General features: G+C 39.8%; 1 protein-coding gene across 1 annotated transcript; it reads left to right on the top strand.

Moving 5' to 3' along the window:
* The first annotated feature begins 9740 nt into the window (after nucleotides 1-9740).
* LOC118744593 (toll-like receptor 7) lies at nucleotides 9741-15286 on the top strand. Its single transcript, XM_036477721.1, has one exon. It carries the CDS (start codon nucleotides 10849-10851, stop codon nucleotides 15280-15282), a length of 4434 nt encoding a protein of 1477 aa, XP_036333614.1. The 5' UTR covers nucleotides 9741-10848; the 3' UTR covers nucleotides 15283-15286.
* Nucleotides 15287-16439: the final 1153 nt, after the last annotated feature.

Here is a 16439-nt window from a genome sequence, read left to right as displayed (position 1 = left end):
ACATGTTAAAAACACTAACAACGGAAAATACAAAAAAATAAAAATAAACAAAAATAAAAGTATGTAATTGCTAAAGCCACTCAGCTACTCACCATGCATTAAAGAACATGCACAGCCGACCATTCCATGTGTTCGAACTTTTCATGCACTACACCTCACTTCTCTATAGAAATACTCGACTCAACTAAGGGCACTACTTTGTGTACAATGCTGCCATTTTCGGTAGTTTTCAGAGTAGCATGAAATAATTTTTGTGGAGTAGTTCAACATTTTGGGAGGTGTGCCCCAAATAGTTACAAAATCCATTAAACTTTCCTTCTTTATCATGCAAGTAATAAAAAAGATTAGATTTAAATAAATTAATTGAAGGCCACTTATACATAGCCTTATAAGAAACGGGTGGTGGTATAATATAGTGTGGAGTGAGACAAAAATTGCGGCAGGCTGAGACGTTAGTGTTTTTCAGTGCTCAGTATAGTACGTCACCACCTTTGCTGAAAAGTTTCTACGACATTGAGCTTAATGAACCTCAGTGCTAGCCTAATTCTGAGGAATGGCTTCACTTCACTTCTCATTTCACGAACGGCAAAATTGCTACCGAATGTCAAGCTCAAAAAATGCTTCTTGCGATTTTGAGAGCTTTTGGAAAACGTTTGTGATCTGTTCGTACTTTTATAAATTAGAATGGAGAGAAACATTAAGCGTAAGACTCTCTTTGCCATTTTGATTCCACAACGTACGCAACCTACAGCCATTTGGCGGCTTTAGTAAATTTCAGTACGTCATACCCAGATAGGTAGCTTCACTCTGAAATATACTGCAGGATGGTTTGCCGAGTGTCTTTAGCCTCATCCTTGCGAGGGCTGGACCCTCGACTGTCTCTTTTGAGCCCGGGTCATCGCAACTGTGACAGAACCTATTGAAGTGCAGTCCTATCCTTTCGGCTGGCACCAAACGGGCCAGTTTCTTGTGCACACTGCAGTATGTTTGTAGGTATTTGCTAATTCCTAAGACAGCTTTAGTTTTAAGTGGCTCGTAGGACCCTGCCGGGTAATATTTTAAGATCCTGTGCAGTTCTACCTCTGCGTGGCCTTCGAGTGATAAAATTCGATAATTCTTGTCTTAATCTCTCTGAGCGAGGCGCCCTTGTCCACCGCGCCGGAGGCATTTAGTGCGGAGCCGCTCCTTACTAGTTCGTCCGCTGCCTCGTATCCGTAAATGCCCCTTCGACCCGGGACCCATACTAGGGTAATTTCGTATTGATCAGAAATATAGGCCAGCTGTCTCCTACATTCATCCACTAGTTGGGATATAACAGAGGTAGAAGAGAGTGTCTGAATAGCCGCTTGGCTATCCAAGCGGATGTTCACGTGCGTTCTCGCGGGTACCTTACTGCCTCCTTAACATTAAACGTTTCGGCCTGGAAAACGCCTGTATAATCTGGTAGGCGGAAGGATAACTTTAGGCTATATTTCTCAATGAGAACCCCGGCTTCAACTCTGCAGTCCATCTTTGACCCATCCATAAAGAAAGTTAAGCCCTGCAATAACTCTGCCTTTTCTTGATTCCAGCCACTGCGGCTTGGGAATTTCGTGCTGGGATTGTGGTGAACCCAAGTATTCGACAGGACTATAGTGGGCAGCGCTCGAACGGTCTTTTCTTCCAGAACCCCAGAGCACGAAGTCTGATGGCGCTGTCAGCAGCTTAGTTTTCGATAAAGATATTTATCGGTAATAAGTCCAAAGGACGTTCAAAACAACCTTCGTACAAGATCTTATTGCACCTGTTTGGAATGCCCCCAAATTCTTTTTATTTCATTGTTTAAAAAAAAGTTTTTTTTTTTTAATTTCATTTAATTTTTGCGAACTTATTTTTTATTTAATTAAAATAAAATTTAATTTACACAATTTTATTTAAAAAAAAATTTCTTTTAATTTTTTGAATTTATGGTTTAAAAAAAGGATTTTTTAATTACATTTAATTTTTAGGAACTTATTTTGTCAATCTAATCAATTTACTTTGACTAATTTCATTTTATTTTATTTTTTTTTTAATTTAATTCGTTTTGCTTTTCTTTAGCAAATGTTTGATTTTTTAGTTTAATTTTCTTTTAGTATTTAGATATTACTGTTTATAAAAGAAGACAATTTATTAGTCTCATTTAATTTTCGAAAAGATATTTTACTTATTTCTTTTTTTTTTAATTTAGGTCGCTTTTATTTTGTTAATCTTATTTTCTTTTAATATATACATAAATTTTATTGCTTTAAAAATACAATTATTTTATTTCGTTTAATTTGTATGATATTATTTTTTCATATTTTATGTAATTTTCTTTAAATTTTTAGATCTTGATGTATTTTTTTTAAATCTATTTAATTTCTAAGTCTATTTCTTCTTTTTTGATATATTATTTTTTTTCTTTCTAATTAAATTTTTAGATGTTAGATATTATTTTAAAAAGCAAACATATATTGTTTTAATTTCATTTAATTTTCAAAAAAAATTTTATTTATTTTTGTTTTGTTTAAATTTCAAATTTTGTTCTTTTTGTTAAGTTAATAATCTTTTATTTATTAGTTTTATTATTTTCAACAGAAAAATAAATATTTTTTAATTTATAGCAAAATTCTGTATCGGTGAAAAAAATTCGTAATTGCCGAATTTAAACATTTTCCTTAAAAAAAAAAAACAACTGTGTCAAGGATTGGTCACTGATACAGAATAGAGCCGTCATTTAAAATTTAAAAAAACTTATTGCTAAAAGGCGAACAGCAGAACACTAGCAGATCTTTCAATTAGTCTTCCGAAAGAGAGTAAAGAGCTTTCAAGATAGTTTCCAGAATTTATAATTGACTTACGGGTGAGTTGAAAGACAGTTGCCAGAACTGCCCTGCTAGTGTCTGAATAGCATGTCATTTCGCCACTGGTTGACAAATTAGTTGAAAAGAACTCATATTGTTTTATTTTCGACAGCACTGTTTGCGCGTTGCCTTAACCTGAACACCTTTCCCTCCCACATTGGCGCTGTTACACCAAAAACACGTGTTGCTATTGCCTGCTGCTACTGCTGCTGCTGCTGCTGCTGCTGTTGTTGGCTCCACATTTCATTTGGGGAGCATGTGCTGTTGTCGCATTGTGCTCTCTCTCTCTCTCACTTTGCACAACAAATAGCATACGACTACTGGCAGCAACAACTTATTCTGTTAAAAACGCGCCTGACTCTCAACTTCCGTTGACTACGCAACTGTTGCTTTCTATTACCTAGACTTTTGACAAAATAACTTGTCTCGAGTGAGGTCATTTCCTCTTCAAAGCAGTAATTCATTGAGTTCTCGAATGTTATTTTTATGTTTAGTCATTAATAGGAGTAGTTCCAGATGATATCTTAATGAAAGTTAAATAAAAATGTAAAATTTTTAAATGGATGCTCCTTATAATTTACTCTAAATTCCAACCTACAGAAAGCACAGAGGTTGTTTTGTCAAAAGCCCACAGGTGTGTGCGTTTATGTTCGCACGAACGAATTTGAACGAGTTTACATTTTGGCGCTCGCACATGCACGCGTACATTCAAGCAGCAGGCAGCAAATAGTAAGGAGCATGGCGAGTATTTTTCATAGCATTTGGTTTTGGATCGCAGGAAATCGCAGCGGAAAGGAGCACGGAAATCGCCTGTTGCCGTCAGCCAGCACAACGTGCGCCAATATTCCTTGCTCGTTGCCGTTAGTGCTGACTGCGCTGCGCTGCACTGTTGCACTACAGTCGTTGCCAACTTTAACTGCAAAACATTTTACTCTTATTTCTGCAGTTATTTGTTATTATTGCATTTGGTGTTATTGTTGTGACTCAATTAAAGTTGGCTGATGATTTCATTGCTATACCTACTGTGTTTGTTGTTGTTGTTGTTGTTGTTGTTGATAGTGCCTTTGTTATGTTTGTTGCTAGTGCAACAATTGCTGTCGCATTGACACCGCCTGCATGCTCAGTGCGAGCAGCAGCAACAGCAGAAGTATGTAATCGTTAATGGCTCATTGCACTTACAACCATGGCGAGTTTATTTGTAGCGCGCCCTTTTATTGCTGTTGCCTGCTGGCTGTTGGCCGCTGCTGCTGACCGTTTAATTGCAGCTGCAGTCATTTAGTCAAGTTTCATTATTAAATTTAAAGAATTATGAAAATTAAGAAAGTATGTGCCGGAGTCCAATGGTTATGGACTTAGTTGGATAGTAGAAAGTCGAAGGAATGTTGGTGTGCCAAAGTCTAAAAGAGTTCTAAGTAAATTCTAATTACAGTTCAAGAGTTGTATGCCATTAACAGTGCAATATGTAGTAATAACAGTTGATATGTAATGATATTAATGAAATTATTATTATGTACTTTAGTGTATTTCTTTTGCATGGAAACTTTAAAAATATGTAAGCCAAAGTCTAAGTATAATTTTGTGCTTTCTTAAAGACTAAAAAAAATGCTTTCAATTTAGGGAAAGATTTAAGCTTTAAAGCTAATTATCCGATGATTTTATCGTATCTAGAGATATAGATATACAAAATAAGGTAATTAAGTACACTCTTTTCTGTAGTAATATCTGTACATTAGACCACCTCAGGCTTCACAAAAAAAAAGAAAATAAAAACAAAAATGATTCTCCTTCACCTAGAAAATTATACAATTTTATCAGTTTTGTAACTTCAATAAAGATATTTTGACTCAACTGCGCCGCGTTGAGTAGGGCCCCTTTGAAATATAGTTAAAAATCCAATTTTTCTTAAAACATATTAGATCTTAAAACGTTCAAAGATTTTTTTTGGGGTTCGAAAAGATGTTTTATCTTTAAAATCTTATTTTGAAATTTTTTTTTTTGAAAAAATTAAGATTTTTAGAGCACTTTCTCTGGCAACACTTGTTCTACTACGGATTTTAAGAAATTTGCTAAGCTTTATAATACGGTTTTCTAAAGTTTTTTTTCTGAACAAAGAGCGCTAGGCAACCCATGTTTTCAACATAAATCGTTGATGGGTACCGCCTTGCCCGCGGGCAAAGCTCTTTCAAGCATTCTATACATTTTGTATAGGCGCGTGCAGAGTAAAAGCTCTCTCTGCCCATCGCTGACATAAATGAATGCCCGTTCTATTAATTCATTAAGAGAGAGTGAGACAGCAAGCTGTGAAACATCCGATGTCAAAATTCCAGGAACAGTATTATTCACACACATGAAATAATGAATATTTGTCCTCGACCGCTATGTACATACGTATGTATGCAATTGGGCATATCGTATGTGGTTTGATAAGTAGGTTACTGGTCAGCAGGAAGAAAAGTGCAGCTGTTTGCAATCATATCACAAGTAAATTTCGAACCACAAATTTCGATAGTGACTTCGACTTATTAGAACTGATAGGCCGGGTAAATTTGTATGGCATATTTTTCTAACTATGCGCGTAAAGCACAGAAGGATTGTACGTGTAGTCCTAAGCAAATTCGTCGAAGAAACCATGAGTCTAAAATCAATTTGGAGTTTTCCAATTTGCGACCATAAAATCCATGAAATTAAAGAATGTTAGAAATTTTAACCACTGGTTATTTCTAGTAGAGAATTAAATTTCATGATACTAAGTGTGTTTTTCCCCTCCTAATAATCTTAATTTTTTCCAAAAAAAATCTTCAAAATAAGATTTTAAAGATAAAAAAATCTTTTCGATCCCAAAAAAATCTTTGTTTAAACATATCCTTAAAGAAGCACACAATTCGATAGTGGCTTTAGGCTGTAAATAGCCTTTATTATGTTTACTGAATAAAAATTAACAATTTCAAGTTATACAGTTTTTTATTTCAATTTAAACTAAAAATTAATATTGCTTTCGTGAAATCACAAAATTTTTACGCATAAATTACGTTCATTGAAAAAACGCGTTTATATAGGGACGCGAAATTTTAGCTAATTTTGTATTTTTTTCACCCTACTTCAAAAACGGAATTTTATTTTTTTTTTTGTACATATAAAAGTTACCGCATAACTTTGGACCAAGTGAATCGATAATTTGTTTTTATCGGAAAGGCGGTGCCTCAAGATTGGTCATGAAGAAATATGCTGCTTACAATGGTTTAGCAATTATTTTAACTTAAACTTAAGAAATCTTACATCATACACAAATCATTTTAAAAACATTTTCAGTGCAATATTTTGCTTTTTAAATTTTTTTGTGAAGATTTTTAATAAAGAAAATACCAAAAAATCTTCATTTTGAAGATAAATCTGCACTTATGGCTACGCTATGTAGAACTGCTTAACCAAATTTGGCTTAATAATTTTCCTTAAATGGAGAATAAGAAATATTTAAAAAAAGTGAATTAAATTTTAAAAAGAAATGTAATTTGGGCAATATAATTTGCATTATTTTTAATAGTAATACAAAAGTAGCAACTTATATCGATGCACTAAGACCACTGGAAATATCTAGTTTTAAATTATGTACATTAACATCAGTGGACGTCGAAAGGTCGTTTTCCGTCTATTCAACGCTCTTAAACGATTAGCGAGGATCTTCATTATTTGAGAATATCAAGCAACATTTGGCTGTGCATTGTAATTTTCCAATGCTTGAAATAAAATCAATGAAAAACAAAAAACTACACTGTACTTAAGTTTTTGTTGTTTTTCCACCATATTTTCATTTTCTTTTATTTGATTTTGTTTGTTATTTATGTCTTTTTAACAAATATATTCAACAATTTTACTGGGCTTGTTGTTGTTTTTTTTAATGAAATACCGTAACGGCGAGTTCAAATCGCAGTGAACTCGATAAAGAAGTCTAATGAGGAGATGTGGTGATCTCCGAAATAGCAGCAATGACTTCTACCTTTGTAAATTATTATTGTTTTTCCACAAGATTTTTTCATTTAAAAAACGGCCTCAAGCTGAGTAAAGTTGTTGAATTTAATTTAATTTAATTTAATTTTATTTTATTTTATTTTATTTTATTTAATTTAATTTTATTTTATTTTATTTTATTTAATTTTATTTTATTTTATTTTATTTTAACTTATTTTATTTTACTTTATTTTACTTTATGTACTTTGTAATATTATTTCTTTGTACAGTGACAGCTCTCATAGCGGACACAATCTTAGGACCGAACAATTTTTGTTTTTTTTTTTGTTTTTCATACAAAATACTCTCCCATACACGGACTTTCCGATAAACGGACACGGACACTCAAACATGTCTAGTTATGAAAAAAATCTCACATAAGCGGACCCGTAGCTCTAACAAGCGGTAATTTTTTTCCAGTCTGATGTGGACTCTTGCGCTTCTAGATATGTATATGTACACAAGAACATAGTCCATATTAAAAGATATATTTTTTCTAGAAAAATGTTGCCTTTCATTAACATTACTCTTCTTACTGCTTCAGCGAAGCAGGCAATGGGATTTGTCGGTAGAAATGAAAACGCCATAGATTTGAATTTATTTTCCATTCAATATGTTTCTGTCTGTTGAAGAGAACATATTATTTTGATTCAGAAACCCATAATCTAAATTTTTCAAATTTGTATTTTAATATTGCGGACAAAAGTAAGTGACCATCGGTGTCCGCTTATGGGAGCTTTCACTGTATTTGATTTTTTTAATTTTAGATATATGTATTTAATTTTTTATTGTTTATTTTATTAATAATGTTATTGATGTTTCACATTTTCAAGTTTCAACTAACGTTGTATCTATTTTTTTAAACGTTTGTATTCTATTTTGTTTTTAATTGCATATTTTTTTAGGTTTGATGATTTGATAAATCCTTATTTATTGTATTGTTTACCTGTTATTTAATTCTTGCATCATAGTTTTTATATTTAATTTAAATATATTTTCATTTTATTATTTGTTAATTGTATCTATTTTCTTACTTTTATTTAGCCTTATTTTAATTAACTTTTTCATTTAAATTTATTATTTGATTTCGTTCCATTTTGTTTGGTATCTTGAATTCAATTCGGCTTTCCAAAACTCCAAAACCCAAGTGAAACCACACATTTTCTCTTAATATGTATTAATTTTTATTTTCCACAAATATTTCTTACATTCAAAATTAAAATATGTATGTGCAATTTGTAATCTTTCTCGCCCACAAACTCGTAAAAATTAACTTATTGCTGCACCAGCGTATTTTTCGTTGAATATTTGCACTGCAGCTACCAAAGTCATTCATGCACTCAGATATGCAACTGACTTTGTGTGTGCCAGCATACAGCCGGCCGGTTTGCAATTCTCAAATTTTTATTTTACTTTTTCTGCAGCAGCAGAGAGCAGCGAGAGCCAACGTCGAGCACGAAATGTTGTTGACAAACGTATGGAATGTGATATGAATTTTTATGACTACAAGCATGCATGCGAGTGCCACAGATGTCCCATGCATGCTGGCATATGCGACTCCAATTGCAACTTGACTGACTTTACTCACCATTTCCCCTACTTTGGGTGCACATGTGTTTGTGACACCTCCATATATGTATATGCGCCGACATATCCATATATGTTTGGTAGTAAATCGGTGTGCGTAAACGTGTGTTGAGCGGTGAGCGTACGTGTTTACATGCATGCAATTCCTGTTGCACTTCGACATTATTGTTGTTGTTAGTGCATTCAACTCCCATAAAGAGAAAGCTGAGTTGTGCATGCAAGGGAGAGCACATTGGCAGTGGTAGCGGCAGCGCAGTCGACGTTAGCTGCCTAGTTTCGTTGAATTGGTGGCGTGAGTCAAATACTGGCTGGCTGGCTGGCTATGTTTATACAGTTGCATTTTTTATGTTTGTCATTGCTGTTGTAGTTACTTACCTTTGCTCTTATTTCTGTGTCCTTACAATTACCTGCCTATTTGCGTGTGTGTGAGTGGGGGTATTTTACTGCACTCATATCTGTCTGCAGCAATTTTCGTACATGACATTAACTTTTATTGTTTTAAACCAGTTACTATAGCTGCTAGGGGAAGAGGAGCATGCATATTTTCAACAACAACATAAACACTATACTGCGATTACAACCAGGTCCACTAGTAGACATTAACACGTCTGTGCATATAAGCCTTAAAATAGTTTGCATTCTACATTCGCTCTCTACAAGCAACTGCTCCGTACATAAATACTCTAAAAAGAGCGCCAGCGCAGCTTACTAACTAAATAGCGCAAACAGCTCAAAGTATTAGCAGTTATACAAGTTTTTGTTATTGTTTGTGTTACAATACTTGCTTTTGTTTTTATTTTTTTTCTACTTAAATATGTATGAAGTTAAGTTAGTGCTCTTATGGCCTCACCATATTACTGCTGCACTCACTATTCTCCCCCACTCAACACACCTATACCAACACAATCACTATGTTGCTGCCATTGCCCTGCATTACTGTTAGCTCGGTGGAAGTGCTCCCCACAGCCAGAGCGCTACTGTTCTCCCACTGTACCCGCGTGTGTCAATATGGCTGTGTGCGGTGCGCCGCATACAGTCCATGCTGTTGTCCCTCTGCGTGTGTGTTTGTGTGGGTTTAGTTGCCTGCTTGACTAGCTGTTTTGTTTGTTCGTCGCCATAACTAGTCATCGTCGATGTTGTCTCCGCCATCATCTCTTCGTGTTCGTTCACACACAAACAAACAAACACGCACGCTTTCGCACGCATACACACTCAAAAGTACTCTGTGCACTGACAGCAAGCAGCAGTAGTAAAATGGTGTATTAGTAGGAGCAGCAGGCATGATGGCAGCACTAGTGGCGCGCTGGTAAAATTTTCAACGAGCCAACGGACTCACAACGAGCAAAATTTGTAATCAGTTCTCTTTGAAACGTTAAGCGGTAAACATGGTTTTCGGAAATAGCGGCGCTTACGTGAAAGTTTCTTGTTTTTAAGTAAAAGTTGTTATTTGAATAAGTACCATACCTCGCCACGCCGCGCATCATCAGCCAGCAAACCCAGCTATAATACACGAACACAACACGTTTTTGTATCGAAGTTGAACTAGTACGAGTAGTTATTAACTGTGTGGCCCGTTGGCGAAGAAGTGGTTTATGTGTTTTTTTGTTTCGTCGTTTGTTTGAAATATTGCGCGCTGCTGCTGTTTACCACCGTTTGAGATCGTTTAAACTAAAAAGTGTCGAAATTCGAAAAAAATAGAATTTCAAAGAGGCAAAAGAGTTAGTGTAACACTAAAGTTGTATCAGCCAAAAAACATGAAATAAAACAAATTAACGAATTTATTTAAAGCAAACGCCGCCGAGTGCCGATAAAGAATTATTGAACACGCAAGAAAAGCGCAAAAAGCAAAGAAGTGCAATCAGTGCATTTGAAGCAAAATACAAGTTGGTAGCACTAAAAATAAATCTGTGTGCCACATCGCATTTGCCGCAAGTGTGAAAAAATCGCTTCGCTCGCATTTACCACCAAGGATTACGGTTTGCGCGTTTGACTTAAGCGATACTAATAATAAAAAATAAAAAAACAGCAAAAGAAAACTCTCCAAAAAAAGTTCAAGACCCCCTGTGACTTTGCAAAGAAAAAAAAACGCATATTTAAGGTCCAAAAAAATATGTTCTTCAAAAGATAGTGAAAAGCGCTTCGTGTGCCATGTCGCAAATATGCCATGAGCAGTTACCAAGTGTATGCATCAAAATTTGTTGTTAAGTGCAAAATAAAGCAATTAATTGCAATTAAAAAGTAAAATCCAACAAATAGAAAGTAGCACAGTTGTGCGAGCGGCTTTTTCAGTCCTCAGAGCAACAGCCAGCAGCACCCCGAAACCAATCACCAACCGAATTGCAATTGTACCCCACAATATACGCAACACTTACCACTTATACACATTACCACAATGCGTTCTTCCTCCTTCATCACCTCCAACACATTAGCTGTCTGGACGACGGCGGCGACAACGACAACGATACGCTGCCGCCAGCTTCTGTTCCTGTTCATCATTGTCAGCAGTCTGACCAGCAGCTATACGCATTCCCAGCAATGCTCCTGGGAGTTCGTGCGCACCACACTCGATATCAAGTGTAATTTGCGCGCCATCGAACCGCTGGTGCCGCTCGATCTGCAAGTAGCCGAAACTGCCAATCGGCTAGAGATACAATGCTCTGGCGATCTACTCTACGCCAGCGAATTGCCGGCAAATGCCTTTGCGCGCCTACAAAAGCTCGCCGAACTGCAATTGGATGCATGTAAAATGCAACGCATCGCTGCCAACACTTTCGATGGCCTCATGTCGCTGAAGCGTCTCACCGTGCAGACACATAATTCTGTCTGGGGACCAGGCAAATCGCTCGAAATCTTGTCTGGCTCATTTGCCGGTCTGCGCGAATTAACCGAGTTGAATTTGAGCGACAACAATATACGCCAACTGCCCGAGGGTGTTTGGTGTACCATGCAGAATTTGCAAGTGTTGAATTTGACGGCAAATCGCATACGTTCCGCTGAGAACTTGGGCTTCTCGGAGAAGATGTGCACGCTGAATGGCGCCAGTGGTGGCGCCGAATTGCAAGTCTTGGATGTTTCGCACAATGAGTTGCGCGCCCTTCCCGATGTGTGGGGTGCGTCGCGTTTACGCCGCCTACAGCAATTGAATTTACAGCATAACAACATTACCACATTTGCACCGAATGCGTTGGCCGGGTTGAGTTCATTGCGCATACTAAATTTGTCCTACAATCATTTGGAGACGCTGCCTGCCGATGCGTTTGCCGGCAATAAGGAATTGCGAGAAATTCACCTGCAAGGCAATGAATTGTATGATTTGCCGAAGGGTTTGCTGCATCGTTTGGAACAACTGCTTGTACTGGATCTGAGCGCCAATCAGTTGACAAGCCATCACATTGACAACAACACCTTCGCCGGGCTCATCCGCTTGATCGTGCTGAATTTATCTAACAATGCACTTACACGAGTGGGCGCTAAGACCTTCAAGGAGCTCTATTTTCTGCAAATACTTGACATGCGCAATAATTCGATTGGACACATAGAAGAGGGCGCATTTCTGCCGCTTTATAATCTACACACGCTGAATCTCGCCGAAAATCGCTTGCATACGTTGGACAATAAGATCTTCAACGGCCTGTTTGTGCTGACAAAGTTAACGCTGAACAACAATCTGATCAGCATTGTCGAGACACAAGCATTCCGCAACTGCTCCGATTTGAAGGAGCTGGACCTCAGCTCCAATCAGCTGGTTGAGGTACCAGAGGCTGTGCAGGACCTTACAATGTTGAAAACACTCGATATGGGTGAGAATCAAATCTCCGAATTCAAAAATGGCACATTTAAGAATTTGAGTCAGCTGACTGGCTTGCGCTTGATCGACAATCGCATTGGCAATATCACGCTCGGCATGTTCACCGATCTACCACGCTTGACCGTGCTCAATCTGGCTAAGAATCGCATACAGACCATCGAACGGGGCTCCTTCGACAAGAATAATGAAATCGAAGCCATACGCCTGGATAAGAACTTCCTTACCGACATCAATGGCATCTTCGCTACGCTTGCCTCCTTGCTGTGGCTCAATCTCTCCGAGAATCACTTGGTTTGGTTTGATTACGCTTTCATCCCATCGAATCTCAAGTGGCTCGACATACATGGCAACTACATAGAGGCGCTGGGCAACTATTATAAACTGCAAGAGGAAATTCGCGTTACCACACTAGACGCCAGCCATAATCGCATCACTGAAATCGGAGCTATGTCAGTGCCAAACTCGATCGAGCTACTCTTCATCAACAACAATATCATCAACCAAATACAAGCTAACACTTTCGTGGATAAGACACGCTTAGCGCGCGTGGATCTCTACGCCAACGTGCTTTCGAAGATTACACTAAATTCGTTACGCGTCGCCCCAGTCGCCACTGATAAACCGGTGCCGGAGTTTTATCTGGGCGGTAATCCCTTCGAGTGCGACTGCTCAATGGAATGGCTGCAACGGATTAACAACCTTACCACCCGCCAGCATCCACGCATTGTCGATCTCGGCAACATTGAATGCTTGATGCCGCACAGTCGGAATGCGCCCATACGTCAACTGGCGGCGCTCAGCAGCAGCGACTTTGTCTGCAAATATGACTCCCACTGTCCAGCGACGTGCCACTGCTGTGATTTCGAACAGTGCGACTGCGAAATGGTCTGCCCTGACAATTGTACCTGTTTCCGTGACGCTACCTGGTCGACAAACATTGTAGACTGTGGGAAACAGAATCGCATTAATCTACCCGCACGCATACCTGTCGACGTCACCGACCTCTACTTGGATGGCAACAACTTGCCTGTGCTGGACGCACAAGTGTTTGCGGGCAAACGTAATTTACGTGCGCTCTACCTGAACGCCTCAAATGTTATGTCCGTGCAGAATGGCACCTTCGACGAGCTGAACATGGTGCGCACACTGCATTTGGAAAATAACAAATTGCAAACGCTTGAGGGCCATGAATTCCGTCAGTTGTCACTGTTGCGCGAGCTGTACCTGCACAACAATCTCTTGACCCACATCTCGAATGCCACATTCGCGCCGCTAGTGTCGCTAAAGGTGTTGCGCCTCGATAATAATCGCATGACGGCTATGCCAATTGCGCAGCTGGCCAATCTGCAGTACCGCAACAATTTGCAGGGTCTGACAATTGGACGCAACGCGTGGTCGTGCCGTTGCCAATTCTTGCAGGAGTTGGCGCAATTCGTGGCGGACAATGCGATAGTGATACGTGACGCACAGGATATCTACTGTGTGGATGCGGGTGTTAAACGTGAACTCGATTTGCTCACGTCGGGCGGCGTTGATTGCAGTGAGCTGCTGGAAAGTGCCAGCAATATGGCCTCGCAAGACATCGCTGGCGGCTACGTGCCATTGCTCGCCGCAGTGCTAGTGCTGATCTTTCTCATCGTCGTGTTAATCATCGTTTTCGTCTTCCGCGAATCTGTGCGCGTCTGGCTATTTGCGCACTATGGCGTGCGTGTATGTGAACCACGTTTTGAGGACGCCGGCAAGTTGTACGATGCGATTATTCTACACTCTGCAAAAGATTACGAATTTGTTTGCCGCAATATCGCCGCAGAATTGGAACACGGCCGACCACCATTCCGACTGTGCATTCAACAGCGCGATCTGCCACCAGAAGCAAGCCATTTGCAAATCGTCGAAGCTGCGCGCGCATCACGTAAAATCATATTAGTGCTCACACGTAATCTGCTGTCCACCGAGTGGAATCGACTCGAATTCCGTAATGCATTCCATGAGGCGCTGCGTGGCCTCGCACAAAAGCTGGTGATCATCGAGGAGACGAACGTGTCCACCGAAGCTGAAGAGGTGCCTGAACTTGCGCCCTATCTGAAATCAGTGCCCTCCAATCGGCTTCTCACCTGCGATCGCTACTTCTGGGAGAAGTTGCGCTATGCCATACCAATTGAGCTATCACCACGCGGCAACAACTACACATTAGACCATCATGAGCGTTTCAAGCAACCCGTCTCACCAGGTATGATCTTCCGTCAAGCGCCCCCACCGCCCGCCTATTACCAAGAAGACATGGAAGCTAACTACTCATCGGCAACCACGGCCACGCCTTCGCCACGCCCCAGTCGCCATGGTGCACGCATTGTCGATGCGATACCCATGCGTCCGCCATCCGAGCACATCTACCACAGCATTGAGTCCGAGTATAGCGCTTACGATCCACAAGAAGCGCTTTCCATGATACCGAATGGCGGCAGTGCGGCCACATTCATGCAACATCACCCCCACCAGCCACATCATCCCTTGCAACATGCGCAACAACAGCAATTGCTCGCGCCCAATAGCTACCGCGTACACCACCATTCACAGCAGAACAACCCTCGCGCCAGTGCGGCTGGCCATCATGCGATGGTCATGCAATTGCAACAGCAGCAACAACAACAGCAGTGGCGGCCATCGATGTGTGTGACGCAAGTACCGCCAACGAATTTATTATCCGGCACAATGACGACGACGATGACCAATCAACAACAGGCCGCGGCGACAGCTCCCATACATTTGCGCACCGGCAGCAATTTGAGTCAGGCGAGCACGAGCACACAATCAACATCCGCGGCTGCGCAAACGCCCCAACCGCAAGCATCAACTTCCGCTGCGGCGGCGGCGGCGGCGGCAGCTGCAGCTGCTAAGACGGACAATGGCAGTGGCTCAGGTGCGACGACGACAATTGCAACGGAGGGCAATGCCAATGCAATGGCAGGGAGCTCAAGCGCGGCGAATAAGAACAATGGGCAGGCGTTTTTGGTATAATGAACAGCACAAAAGCAAAAGCAACAGCAGCAACATAACAAACAACAGGAACTGCGAGTGCAAGAACAACAAAAGCAACAAGAACAACGAGCGCAAATGCAGCAAAGCACACGCAAAAGGGGCATAAAACTTGATGAACTAGTTGTTGTTGTCGAGCGTTTAACGTGAGTTGAATGCGCTTGCCGGCCAGCGAAATTGAAGTGCTATTGTCATATTGCTTGCTAACTGCTGGCTAGTTGTTGCTGCACGCTTTGTTTTTGGTGGCCTGCCACCATACACTGCCACGGCCGCGGCCAGAGCCACCGTCGCTAACCACCAACCACCAACTATCACTTCCATTTGCCACACTATGTACGTATTTACCATAAGTATGTATAGAGTTCTGACTGAGGCAGCTTTGCAAGCCATTCACGATGATGATGACGACGACGCGTACGAAGCGAATGCCGCCATCTTAAGCGGACCAACGCGCAAGCGAAAAAGAACTAAGCAACTTTTATTGTAATATAAAAAAGTTATGTTTATGCAGTAGGAAAACAAAACAAAAGAAAACATATGTTCATCGACACGCGAATAAGCATACACACATACCTACATATATATATATACACATAGAAACACAAAAGAAGAGAGTCATGCGGCGTGAAACATAGCTACTACATGAATTAGCCATGCCATCACACACACACACACACACACAGAAGCACATCGCGCGCACAAAGCGAAGCTGGAAGCAGAAACGCGTACGGCGCGGCAAAGGTTTTCGATGTGAGAAGCAAAAGACTTTCCATAGGAGTTAAAAATAAAAAAAAAATTATATAAAAAGTTATGCTATGATATGTAAATCTATCGAGTTGTATGAGATGTACTATGTAGATATGTATGCAACGGCGTACACAAGCAGCGCGCTTGGCAATTGCCAATCAGCTGGAGATGTACAAGTTGATAGCTGAAGGTAGCGGCTAGGCGCGCGCGCTCTTGTCTTGCGTACGCCGCGCGTTGTTCGTTGAAGCACTTTTTCAAATTCAATGTGATATTAAATGAATAATTTAAAAAATACCTAAACAATATATGCTATAATATTAAAAATATTGTACTATACTCTTAACAAAAAAGTACTAGTTATAAACAATTGTGTATGTATGTACCGTATTGTA

The sequence above is a fragment of the Rhagoletis pomonella genome, unplaced genomic scaffold, assembly GCF_013731165.1.
Source record: "Rhagoletis pomonella isolate Grant_MI unplaced genomic scaffold, Rhpom_1.0 Rhpom_scaffold_00008, whole genome shotgun sequence".
Taxonomy (NCBI): Eukaryota; Metazoa; Arthropoda; class Insecta; order Diptera; family Tephritidae; genus Rhagoletis; species Rhagoletis pomonella.
The sequence above is the reverse complement of the archived record's forward strand: the minus strand, read 5'-3'. Positions and strand labels throughout refer to the sequence as shown.

Bases quoted from the DNA above. Each gene is read 5' to 3' on its own strand.
- LOC118744593 (XM_036477721.1), top strand. From the start codon at position 10,849: ATGCGTTCTTCCTCCTTCATCACCTCCAACACATTAGCTGTCTGGACG.